The sequence below is a fragment of the Cebus imitator genome, unplaced genomic scaffold (genome assembly GCF_001604975.1).
Source record: "Cebus imitator isolate Cc_AM_T3 unplaced genomic scaffold, Cebus_imitator-1.0 Scaffold123, whole genome shotgun sequence".
NCBI classification, from domain to species: domain Eukaryota; kingdom Metazoa; phylum Chordata; class Mammalia; order Primates; family Cebidae; genus Cebus; species Cebus imitator.
In genome coordinates this window covers 2,371,378-2,384,216 of record NW_016107438.1, presented here as the reverse complement: position 1 = coordinate 2,384,216, position 12,839 = coordinate 2,371,378, and the positions used below count along the sequence as shown (strand labels likewise).

The 12,839-nt window shown below is 46.0% G+C and overlaps 1 protein-coding gene across 1 annotated transcript in view; it reads right to left on the bottom strand.

The window, feature by feature from the left end:
• Positions 1 to 10,189: 10,189 nt before the first annotated feature.
• Positions 10,190 to 12,839, bottom strand: part of B4GALNT2 (beta-1,4-N-acetyl-galactosaminyltransferase 2) — a 29,345-nt gene continuing 26,695 nt past the window's right edge. The window contains exons 8-9 of the mRNA XM_037742534.1: positions 11,339 to 11,558; positions 10,190 to 10,747 (exon numbers count right to left, since the gene is read on the bottom strand). Coding sequence (XP_037598462.1) covers positions 10,542 to 10,747; positions 11,339 to 11,558 — 426 coding nt within the window. The 3' untranslated portion in view covers positions 10,190 to 10,541. The remainder of the gene's footprint in view (positions 10,748 to 11,338; positions 11,559 to 12,839) is intronic.

The window sequence follows — 12,839 nt, the reverse complement described above, 5'->3', positions numbered from 1 at the left end:
TTTTTTTTTTTAGTAGAGTCGGGGGTTTCACTATGTTGGCCAGGCTGGTCTCGAACTCCTGACCTCGTGATCCGCCTGCCTCAGCCTCTCAACTGACTCCCTTTCTTGAGGGTGCCAACACTGTGTGGATCTTGGTGACAGCAGCTGTCCCCCAAGGCAGATATACTCAGTCCTCAGCAGTCAGAATGAGACATAGCTTGGCCAATTAGACTTAAAATCCAGAGACTGATACCCAGAAGCTAGGGTATTTTAGAACTCATTCTGCTGCTAGTGGTGGCTGTGACACCCAGTGTCCCAGGGGCAGTGGAGGCAGCCAGGACATGCCCACTGGCAGCAGAACTGGCATTCTAACCACACACAGTCCAGGATCCTGACTTTGCCTGAGGTCCTGGCTGCCCAGTGTTCTCCTTGGGCTTTGCCCATCTTTCCGAGTTTGCTTTTCCAGCCCCTCTGGTGCTCTGAGCTATCTCACATCCTTCCAATGTCTCTTTTCTTGCTTAATGTACCCAGTCCTTTTCTGTTGCCTGTAGTCAACAGCATGGTAGCCCAAATTTGAAATGCTCTGTTGATAATTTATTTCTGGGGAGTAAATTTATAAGGACTTTTCTGTTTTTCTGTATTGCTTGAAAAAAAATTATAACACTTGTATATTATCAGAACAAACAGTAAAGATTTTCCATTTTGATAAACAAACCAATCTCCCCTTGAGCTCCTATGGCTTAAGGGTGAGCTGTTATGGCTGAAGTTGAATGACTTCAGCGTCTTTGGACCTCAGCTTTCCTGTTTATTTCTTCCTTACGAGGGTTACGTGAGCACCAGTGACAGTGCACTGAAATTAACTTCTCAAAAGCTACTGTAGAAACCCTAAAGTGGCATGATGATATTCTTTGACAATGTATAGGAGATAGTTCCTTCTGTCCAGTGTGAGGGTAAAGGTGACTCCACCTTCCTACTTTCACTTCCTACTCTCATTCCCTAGCTTTTTCTTTCTTTCTTTCTTTCTTTTTTTTTTGAGGCGGAGTCTCGCTCTGTTGCCCAGGCTGTAGTGCAGTGGCACAATCTTGGCTCACTGCAACCTTTGCCTCCCAAGTTCAAGCGATTCTCTTGCCTCAGCCTCCTGAGTAGCTGGAACTACAGGTGTGAGCCACGGCCACGCCCAGCTAATTTGTGTTTTTAGTAGAGACGATGTTTCACCATATTGGCCAGGCTGGTCTCAAACTCATAGCCTCAAGTGATCCAACCGCCTCAGCCTCCCAAAGTGCTGGGATTACAGGCCTGAGCCACTGTGGCTGGCCACCTAATTTTTTAATAAGAGAGAAAAGGGAGACAGGATGTAATCTTCCTTCCCCAGAATAGCTAGTTTCCATTAACATAAAGCCACAGTTCATGACGTTGTAAAGATGGCAACCCATGGCGTCTTTGAGAACAGACTCAGCCTCCCAAAATGGCTCCTGAAGCATGGAGAGTCCCAGGCTGTGCTGGAGGTGGGGTCAGTGTGGCTTCAGCCCTGGCACCGAGACTGAGGGCTGAATCAGGCAGAGGGGGAGAACAGTGAGGCCAGGGGTAACGAAGGACCTGAAGGCCAGGATCAGGGACCTCAAGTTTTTTGTAAGCCTGTAAATATGTAGTGGATGGAATCGTAGGTGCAATAACGCTCTGAGTAGTTAAATGGAAAGTATTCCTGTTCACTGTCATAGCCATGTTCAGTCCATTTCCTCTGTCCACGCTGAAGCTGCTCACAGTTAGCTGACATAGAATCTATCTTGCTCTGTGTCCTTATCACCCAGTTTAGGTGATACCTGCCACAAATCCCCAACTTTACCTTGGGAACTCGGCTGACCAGACAAGCTGCAAGCACCTCCTTGTGCAGAGTGAGGAGGGATGCCCTGAGTTTCTGGGCTTGCCCTCTCCACCTCAACCCCTATTGCCCAGAAGGGTCTGGCATTCCTGAACAAAATACAAAATTTAAAAGGTAGAGTTGGGCCCAGTGGCTCATGCCTGTAATCCCAGCACTATGAGAGGCCGAGGTGGGGTGGGGGCAGAGGGGGGTTGCATGAGTTCAGGAGTCGATATTAGCCTGGGCAACATAGTGCGACTCTGTCTCTGCACCGAGTAAAAAATTAGCTGGGTGTGTGGCACATGCTAGTAGTCCCATTTACTTGCTTGAGCCTGGGAGGTTAAGGCTGCAGTGAGCTGAGATCACACCACTGCACTCAGTGTGGGTGACAGAGCAAGACCCTGTCTCAAATATAATAAAAATAAATAAAAATAAAATTGTATAAAAGGAAATGCACAGGTGAATAAAACTTCCTGACTACCATTTTCCATTCTCATGGCAATTTCTAATAGTCTCCATCCAGAGAAATTTTATTCCTATATAAATATACATGTATGGCCGGGCGCGGTGGCTCAAGCCTGTAATCCCAGCACTTTGGGAGGCCGAGGCGGGTGGATCACGAGGTCAAGAGATCGAGACCATCCTGGTCAACACGGTGAAACCCCGTCTCTACTAAAAAAAACAAAAAATTAGCTGGGCATGGTGGTGCGTGCCTGTAATCCCAGCTACTCAGGAGGCTGAGGCAGGAGAATTGCCTGAACCCAGGAGGCGGAGGTTGCTGTGAGCCGAGATCACGCCATTCCAGCCTGGGTAACAAGAGCGAAACTCCATCTCAAAAATAAATAAATAAATAAATAAATAAATATACATGTATATGAATATTCCTTTTCTCTTTTCTTGTGTAGAGACAGTCTTGCTATGTTGCCCAGGCTAGTCTCGAACTCCTGGGCTCAAGCAATCCTCCTGCCTCAGCCTTCCAAAGTGACAAGGTTACAGATGTGAGCAACTGAGCCCAACAAATATTCCTTTTCTTAAAAAAAAAAAAAAATTCAAAACACTGCTCTGCACTTTATTTACTTAGCACCATATGTTGCATATACCGAGGATTGTTCCATAACAGAATATATAAAATCTATCTCTTTTTTTTTTTTGAGATGGAGTCTTGCTCTGTTGCCCAGGCTAGTGGCGCGATCTTGGCTCACTGCAACCTCCACCTCCGGAGTTCAAGCAATTCTCCTGCCTCAGCCTCCCAGGTAGCTGTGATTACAGGCACCCGCCACCATGCCCAGCTAATTTTTGTATTTTTAGTAGAGACAGGGTTTCACTGTGTTAGCCAGGATGGTCTCGAACTCCTGACCTTGTAATCTGCCCAGCTCAGCCTCCCAAAGTGCTGGGATTACAGGAGTGAGCCATTGTGCCTGGCCTCATTTTTTAAAATAGAGACAGGAGTCTTGCTGTATTACCCAGGCTGGTCTTGCTATGCTGCCCAGGCTGGCCTTAAGTGATCCTCCTGCCGTGGCCTCCCAAAGTGCTGGGATTACACTGAAGCCAGCCTTATCCCTTTAAATGTTACGTAATTGAAGTATTATTTATATAATGGAAAATGCACAAATCTTAACTGAAGACACCAATAATTTTTTTTAAACAAATGTATACACCTGTGTGACCATCACCTAGATCAAGATATAAAGTATTTCCATCACCCCAGAAAATTCTCTGGTACTCTTTTCCAGCTATTACCTCCTTCCTCCTTGGAACCACTGTGCTGGTTTCTATCACCATAAATTACTTTTGCCTGCTCTTAAATTTTACATATACGAAATTCACTTGTATATAGTATATTTTGTGTCTGGCTTCTTTTGCCAGTCACAAAATCAATCAACAAAATTAAATCAATAATTTTGAGACTCATCCATGTTTTTTATATATCAGTAGTACGTTCTTTCATTGCTGAGTAGTACTGCATTGTATGAATATACCACAACTTATTGATCCATTCTCCAGTTGATGGACATTGGGTGTTTTGCAGTTTGGGGCTAATATAAATAAATCTGCTATGACCGCTCTTGTACAACCCTTTTTCGGTCTTAGATATAAACTTAAGAATAGAATTGCTGGGCTACAGGCTGTGTGTAAACTTAAGTTTATTAGGCACTGCCAAACAGTTTTCCAAGGCGCTTGTACTATTTTATACTCCCACCAGCAGAATATGGGAGAGTTCCAGTTCTACATCTTTGTTAGTAGGTAGTATTTTTTTTTTTTTTTTTTTTTTTGTTTTTTGTTGGTTTTTTTTTTTTTTTGAGATGGAGTCTTGCTCTGTCACCTAGGCTGGAGTGTAGTGGCCTCAGCTCACTGCAACCTCCACCTCCCGGGTTCCAGTAGTCTACTGCCTCAGCCTCCTGAGTAGCTGGGATTATAGGTGTGCACCACCATACCCAGCTCATTTTTGTTATTTTTAGTAGGGTGGGGTTTCACCATGTTGGGCTGAACTGGTCTCAAACTCCTGACTTTGTGATCTGCCCACCTTGGCCTCCCAAAGTGCTGGGATTACAGGCATGAGCCACTACACCTGGCCAGATGGTGGTATTATTATCTCTTAAATTTCAGCCATTCTGTTGGGTGTATAGTGATCTCTTTTTATGGTTTTAATTTGTATTTCCCCGATAGTTAAGATGTTGAACATCTATTTTACATGCTTACTAGCTGTTTAGATATTTTCTAAGTACTTTTTCAAGTACTTTGTTCATTTAAAAAGTGTTTTTCCCTGTTGTCAAAATCTGCCTTTAAAACTTTGGAAAAAAAGAAGAAAAAAAATGTTTTTTCCCAGCCTGGGCGACATAGCAAGACCCCATCTCTACAAAAAATTTAAAAATTAGCTGGGCTGGTTGTCCCACTACCCTCTGGCTTGGGCAACAGAGCAAGATCCTGTCTTACAAAAAAGCTTTTCTTATTAATTTACAGGAATTCTTTATATATCCTGATATAAATCCTTTATCAAATATATGTGTGGTGAACATTTGCTCCCAGCCTGTGGCTTGCCTTTTCACTTTTTTTTTTTAAGATGGAGTCTTAGTCTGTCACCCAGACTGGAGTGCAGTGGCATGACCTTGGCTCACTGCAACCTCTGCCTCCTGGGTTCTTACCCTGCCTCCTGCTTGCTGCATTGCAATGCTTTAAACATTTTCCGCCCACAAAGAAGAAAAACTGGGGCAAAGAGCAGATTATAGATGGTCCCTCTGTACTAGAGACGACTATTGTGAATAGCCTCAAGGCAGAAGCCATTTAACTGAGCACCAGAGGCCTGGGTAGTGGCCTGTGGTTACAAGAATAGATTCCCCAGTCTCAAAAATATGTCTAGACAAGATGTCTGGAAGTGACTGGAAGTGACAGGAAACCTGTAAGTTCTAAGGAACTGCCAATCAGATTTCATTGGCAATTCAGTTTCCTTAAAACCCCTACTGTTAACAGCTAATGAGTTTTACTCCTACAGTCATGCCCACGCCTGTGAACACCACTAACAGGAAGTGAGCAATTAAAGCTGTGCGTAGGTTTCAGAAAGGTCAACCTGCCCACTGCCCACTAGATGTGGATCTGGAAGGTAAAGGACAGGGGGGCTGTTCCTAAAGCAAGCTGGTCCAATATGTGGCCCAGAACGGTTTTGAATGCGGCCAACACAAATTTGTAAACTTTCTTAAAACATTATGAGATTTTTTGCCAACCACGGTGGCGCATGCCTGTAATCCCAACATTTTGGGAGGCTGAGGCAGGCAGATCACGAGGTTAAGAAATCGAGACCATCCTGGCCAACATGGTGAAACCCCATCTCTACTAGAAATACAAAAATTAGCTGGACGTGGTGGCCTGCGCCTGTAGTCCCAGCTACTCGGGAGGCTGAGGCAGGAGAATCGCTGGAACCCGGGAGGCGGAGGTTGCAGTGAGCCAAGATCACGCCACAGCACTCTAGCCTGGGCGACAGAGCAAGACTCTGTCTCAAATATAATAAAAATAAATAAAAATAAAATTGTATAAAAGGAAATGCACAGGTGAATAAAACTTCCTGACTACCATTTTCCATTCTCANACTGAAAAAAAAAAAAAAAAAAAATCAAAAACCTTCCAAGGGTGGAGAAGAGAGTATGCTGAAAACAGCTGACCTCAGACCCAATTTCCACTTCAGCAGCAGGAAATGGACGCGCCTATACAGGCAAGAAAAAGGCCAGTAGCCCAGGAGCCAATAAGATCTGTCCTCTCCAAAAGCACCGCAGCAGCTTTCCTTTCCTGGGTAAGCGGGTGGGGAAGAAGCAGAGGAAACAGAGAGGTCAGGCTTGAGCGCCCCCTGGAGGCTCATGCAATTATTTGGCTATCAGTACCCCGCTTTTCTGAAATTTGGAATTTAGCAGAAAGCATCAGGGGACCACTCACTGTCCTGGAAGAATAGCTTTGTCATTGGTTTGGTCCAGGCTCTTTGGCTGTGTCTGAAACTCAAGGTTGGAGGAAAGCCTATGTGGCTGGTACTGTCTGTGACCTGATTTTTGCTTCCAAACAGCCCAAAGCAGAAAACCTTTTATTTATGTATGCCTTTTTGTTTTGGAAACAGGCAGTTGTACAGCATGGCTGTATAATTTAGGACATTTTTGTAACAGGAACCAACTCAAATTAGGTTAAGCAAGCCAGGCGCCTAAGCCTGTAATCCCAGCATTTTGGGAGGCTGAGGTGGAAGGATTGCTTGAGCCCAGGTGTTTACCAGCCTGCCAACAACATAGTGAAACCCCATCTCTACAAAAAATACAAAAATTATCTGGGCGTGGTGATGCGTGCCTGTAGTCCCAGCTACTCGGGTGGCTGATGCACAAGAATCGCTTGAACCTGGGAGGCAGAGGTTGCGTGAGCTTCGATCAAGCCACTGCACTCCAGCCTGGGCAACAGAGCAAGACTCTGCCTCAAAAGAAAAAAAAGAGTACTCATGAAAACCAACATCCTTATGTCTAAATATTTAAAGCTATAAAAAATAACGCTAGCAAACTGTTTAATGTTCTATCCTCTTTAGCTTAACAAAGATGTCATTATAGTGGCAAAATTAAAAAGAACTGTAAAGTTGTGGGGGTTTCTTTTTCTTTTTTCTTTTTTTTTGAGATGAAATTTTTCTCTGTTGCCCAGGCTGCAGTGCAGTGGCACAATCTCACCTCATTGCAACCTCTGTCTCCCATGTTCAAGCGATTCTCGTGCCTCAGCCTCCTGAGTAGCTGGGGTTACAGGCATGCGCCACCATGCTCAGCTAATTTTTTGTATTTTTAGTAGAAATAGGATTTCACCATGTTGTCCAGGCTGGTCTCCAACTCCTGACCTCAGGTGATCCACCCCCCTCAACCTCCCAAAGTGCTGGGATGACAGGCATGAGCCATCGCACCAAGTCCTTTGCTCTTACTTATCCAAACATCAATAATCCATCAACTGAACTCCAAGGTATGTATAATAATAATTAAATTCCATTGCTTGATATGTTGCCTACTTTTGATTGTTCAAAAAAATCACCACTCGACTGGGAGCGGTGGCTCACGTCTGTAATTCCAGCACTTTGGGAGGCTAAGGTGGGCAAAAAATGCAAAAATTAGCTGGGCATGGTAGCGAGTGCCTGTAATCCCAGCTACTGGAGAGGCTGAGGCATGAAAATCGCTTGAACTTGGGAGGCGGAGGCTGCAGTGAGCCAAGATCACAACACTGCACTCCAGCCTGGGTAATAGAGTGAGACTCTGTCTCAAAACAAAGAACAAAGACACACACACATGTGTATAATTTGTAAATTATCATATATTTATGCCACATAATTTAATTTTCTGGCTTTTATGTCAGCAAAATCACTAATTATGCTTTTATAATCAAGATTTTTCATATAATTTGTACTCCAAGAGCAGTTCTAAGTAAAGCAGCAAACTACAGCCAAGAGCCAAATGCAGCTTGTGCTTGTTTTTGAAGGAAACCATAAGCTCTCAGTATGGCTTTTACAATTTTAGAGTTATCTTTTTAAAAGAATATGTGACAGAGACCTTATGTGACCTAAAATATTTACTACCTGTTCTTTACAAAAATGTTTGCTGCTCCCTAATCTAAAGCAATGCTACTTAAAGTGTGCTCTGAGGCCTGGCCTGGGAGCTGTTTATCATCAGCCTACAATGGGATAAGGGGCTTGTGCCAGAATCCCTAATCACAGTTTTAGTTGAGCTATTTTTTTTTTTTCATAGCAAGACTTTACTTTTTTTTTTTTTTTTTTTTTTTTTAAAAAAAGTTTTAAATATAGAGACAGGATCTCACTAGGTTGCCCAGGCTGCTCTTGAATTCCTGGGCTAAAGCAATCATCCCACCTCTACCTCTGCCTCCCAAAGTGCTGGGATTATAGACATGACCCACTGTGCCTGGCTGACACTTTCTTGTCTTTCTTTCTGTTTTTGAGACAGGGTCTCACTCTGTTGCCAGGCTACTGGAAAACGGTGGCAGGATCACAGCTCACTGCAACCCCTGCCTCCTGGGTTCAAGTGATTCTCCTGTCTCAGCCTCCCAAGTGGCTGAGATTACAAGTGCATGCCACCACAGCTGACTAATTTTTGTATTTTTAGTAGAGACAGGGTTACACCATGTTGGCCAGGCTGGGCTCGAACTCCTGACTTCGAGGAGTCCACCCACCTCAGCCTCCCAAAGTGCTGGGATTAGAGGCATGAGCCACTGCGCCCGGCAGAATTAGGCAAATTTAAAATTTTGTCTTTTCCTTTTACCTAAGCACGTTGTAGCTGAAATCCTACCAGTACTCCAAAGCACTGCCCACAAACTTTCATTGCATTTAGGTGCAATCGCCTTCTGACATCACAAGGCAAGAGATGTGGAGAAACATTTCCCCTGGGGCCTGAATAGCATTAGTCCCAAGGGTGGATGTTTAGGGTTACCAGTCATGCAGTACTAGCACAGGATCCTAAGTGACCGAGATGCCCTGGGCTTCATCAGTACAGTAAATGTGCGTGTCTGTGAAATGCAGGGGACGCTAGAGCACAAGGTCCAGGTAGGGGCTTTTCTTGCTTGGATCTAAGGGCAGTCAAATGGGACTGTGTTGGAATGGGACAACACAATGCTGTTTCCCTAGATAGCCATGCTTGTGTAGCTTATTTTTCCTTCCAATCAAAGGCTGTTTGTCTTTTTTTTTTTTTTTTTTTTAGAGATGGGGTCTCACTATGTTGCCCAGGCTAGCCTCAAACTCCTGGGACTTAGGCAATCTTCCTGCCTCGGCCTCTCAAAGTGCTGGGAGGACAGGCGTGAGCCACTGTGCCCGGACTGTAGTGACGTTAGCGTACACAGAAATGCATGAACTATTGCACAAGAGGATTCTGCGTGTTAGTTAAAGCCATTAAAGCTGTCACAATATAATCTTTATGACATACAGTGAACCAGGCATGTGCTCAGTTCTGTTTTGGGAGAATAAAAAATGTCTGTGAGTCTCTACCCATACCTCAGAAATGCTGAATTAAGAGATTCGCTTACCTCAGGATTTCTCAGAGGCTTTACTACACTAATGTGAACTGCGGCCTGCCAAGAAAGAGACGCAGCATGCGGAATTTCTCAAAATTATTTGAGCACCAAAATCGATTTTGCTGTAAATCTGTTTTTCAGGAATTTTTATTGATATCTCAGAGAACACATTTTTAGCGATCCCAAACTACCCTAGGCCACGTCCAGGAGGAAAAAGCCTCCAGGTAAACAGAAACTGTGAAGGCAGGGCTGGAGGGGTCACGGAATCTGCCAACCTCCAGGCAGCAGGAAGGCTTATCCAACAAGAGGATGGAAGCACTCTGTAAGTGACATGAGTGCTGAGTGATCAGCAACTGGCCTCCAGTCCCTGGAGCTTGGCGGCTTGTCACCGCACTCATGCTGTCTGTTCGCCATCACACTTTGGCATGGACTCCGAGTTAAATCCCTGGCATTTTGGAATGGGCCTGGAGCGAGTCTGACGCCAGGGCCGCCCGCCTTTGTTCTGGTAGACAGTGGGACAGCCCCAGGGCCTTTCTCCCCTCTCAGATGCCTGGATGCCTGGGTCCCAACAAACTCACTCCACCGACCCTTCCTCTCTTGCCTGGGACCTGGTGACCCCTTCGCTTCTCTCATCCTCTGACCTCGGCTGCCTAATTCTGTGATTGGACCTAACTGAACCAGGCTGCAAACCTCCTCAAGGCAAGGACCCTGGGTTGTTCACATTTTTTGAGTCCACAAGGTAGAACCCAGTGAAAATGTAGGGATGACAGTGATACTGGAGCCGATGCTTCTGACTGTGGCGGAATCTCCACCAAACAACTATCAAGGACCAGGCAGCTGTTCTTTTGAATGAGGACACCAACCAATGTAGTCTTTTGTGTAAGTTCAGATAAGATGATGTGACATACTGTACATGCAAATGCTTCATAAAAGGCAGGGCACTGTACAAAATCATCATTGCTAATAATACAGTTTCCACTGCCCTGGTCAGTGACTGGTTCATTTCTAACGACCCTTCACCTTTGATTGGTACTTCCAGTAACTGAGCCATATCCCTTTGCCCTACCCACCAGCTGGGTCGCTACAATGTTCATCTATCAGGAGTCCAGTTTTTGGTGGCCCCAACCACTGGTTCCACTGCTATAGATACCATAACCAGCCCGCCTAGTGCTTCTCCTATGCTCCCACACCTTTACGTGGCACACTGGAGGTGGTTCTTGAAGTAATGGAGAGCCAGCTTGAACTGGATCTGGGCAAGGCTGTTGGCCCGGTATGTGTTGTAGGTCTTTTCCAGGGCAGCCAGCTCTGAGTCCGCCACTGGAGACCGAGACTGGTGACCTATAGTCACTTCTGGGCATGACCCCACGAGTAGGGTCCCTAGCCCATCAATGAAGAATTCTGCAAAGAGAAGGAGAGCAGAAGGAAGTGGGAACTGTGGCCAGAGAAGTGGGTACTGTTCTAGGTCTGAGGGAAAAGTCCCAGGAAGGGGACACAGTTCATACACTGGGGAGGTTCCGCCCCACGTGAAGCCCCACCCTTAACTCTAGGAGCCTGTCCCTGCTGCGGAGTTAGAATGAAATAAATAAGCTTATTTCTCAGGCAGAAATATGGGCACAGAGGCAGAGAGGCACAGATTGGCTTTCAAACTGGACAGAACTGTGGACTCCAAGGCTGACGGGGTAAGAGGGAAAGAGAGAGCAGTTAATAGGAAAGGATTTCTGGAAAAATAGGATATGAAGCAGCGATGGAAAGGGGAAGAAGGCAGAGCTGTAGGGAAAGGAAGGGGAAGAAGAAGAAGGGCAGCCTACAAGAGACACAGAAGTCAAAGAGGCGTGAGGAGGGAGGCAAGAGGGATCAAGAGCTCCCTAGTCTGGGGAGAAAGGGAGAAAGGGACGCACTGCTGGGCAGCCAGCCAGGTCCAGCCCTTGGAAAGAGCAAATTTCTGCAGCTAACTCTCAGCCCAGCTCCCTTCACTCTCAGCCTTCCTACCTGAGTGAGCCACTCGTTGCAGGCGGGGATCAAAGCCAACTCTTTGGAGTCGCTCCGTGTGGGCCAGGAAGAAGTTGACCACGCCACTGGTCACCACGCAGCTGGGGAAGCCATCCAGGGGTTGGAAAAAGCCTGTCCTCTTGTGAAGGCAGGCCCCGTTCTCACTCTGTTCCAGCAACAGCTTAAACTGGAACACATTCCCCAGCACACTGCCGCCTACCTAGCCAGCAGGCAGAGAAATCCATTTTAGAGAGTACAGATCAATATTCACCCTGCCTCTTCCAGGAAGCGCTGCCGGACTGCACCTTGGTTATAACAAGAATTGTTATTTCTCCATCTATCCTTCAAATTATCCTTCAGTCACTCGCTTTTTGCTGTTATGGCCATGGCTTTCACTATACTACTCCTTGGGCTGTTTGATTTGCTGCCTACCCCAGAAAATCTCCTTGGCATGAGTAGCCCTTACCCAAGGCCAAAGAAGGTTATCTTTCCAGAAGAAGGTAACTCACTCCCATTACCTGTACTGCAGTACAGGTAAGAGACAGCCTATTGTACAGGGGTGCATTTGTGGAGTTTCCACTTGTTAGATTTCTTGCAGGAGGCTGTTTGTCTTGAGCTGTCTTTCTCCTCTTCTCTGCTCCTGGCTTACGTCTCTGAGCTGCCCATCTATGCACTCACGGGGGAGCTGTGCATTTTAATGTTTGAGCCTGAGCACAACAGATGAGCAAGTCCATCTATTCCTGAAAGAATCGTAACCCTCTAAGGGTGACGGGGTAAAGGCTGCTCGTTGCCCCCCATCATCTGTTCTGTCCTTCTTCTTTTTAGTAAATGGCCCATCTGAGTTTCATGATATAGTCAACTAGCCAACTAAAGACCGCATTTCCAGGAGCTAAACAGTGAGCACACACGGGAGTACAGAGTGGAGTATCAGACACCGGAGGCTAAAAAAGGTAGGAGGTTAAGAGTGGACAAGGGTTAGGCCAGGCGCAGTGACCCACGCCTGTAATCCCAGCACTTTGGGAGGCCAAGGCGGGCAGATCACCTGAGGTCAGGAGTTCAAGACCAGCCTGGCCAATATGGTGAAACCCCATTTCTACTAAAAACACAAAAATTAGCCAGGTGTGGTGGCATGTACCTGTAATCCCAGCTACTTGGGAGGCTGAGACAGGAGAATTGCTGGAACCCAGGGGGTGAAGGCTGCAGTGAGCCAAGATTGCACCACTGCACCCCAGCCTGGGTGACAAAGTGAGACTCTGTCTCAAAAAAAAAAATCACCTGAGGTTGGGAGTTCGAGACCAGCCTGGCCAACATGGTGAAACCCCATCTCTACTAAAAATACAAAAAATTTAGCCAGGCATGGTGGCACATGCCAGTAATCCCAGCTGCTCGGGAGCCTGCGGCAGGAGAATCTCTTGAACCCGGGAGGCAGAGGTTGTAGTGAGCCAAGATCACGCCATTGCACTTCAGCCTGAGCAACAAGAGCAAAACTCCATCTCAAAAA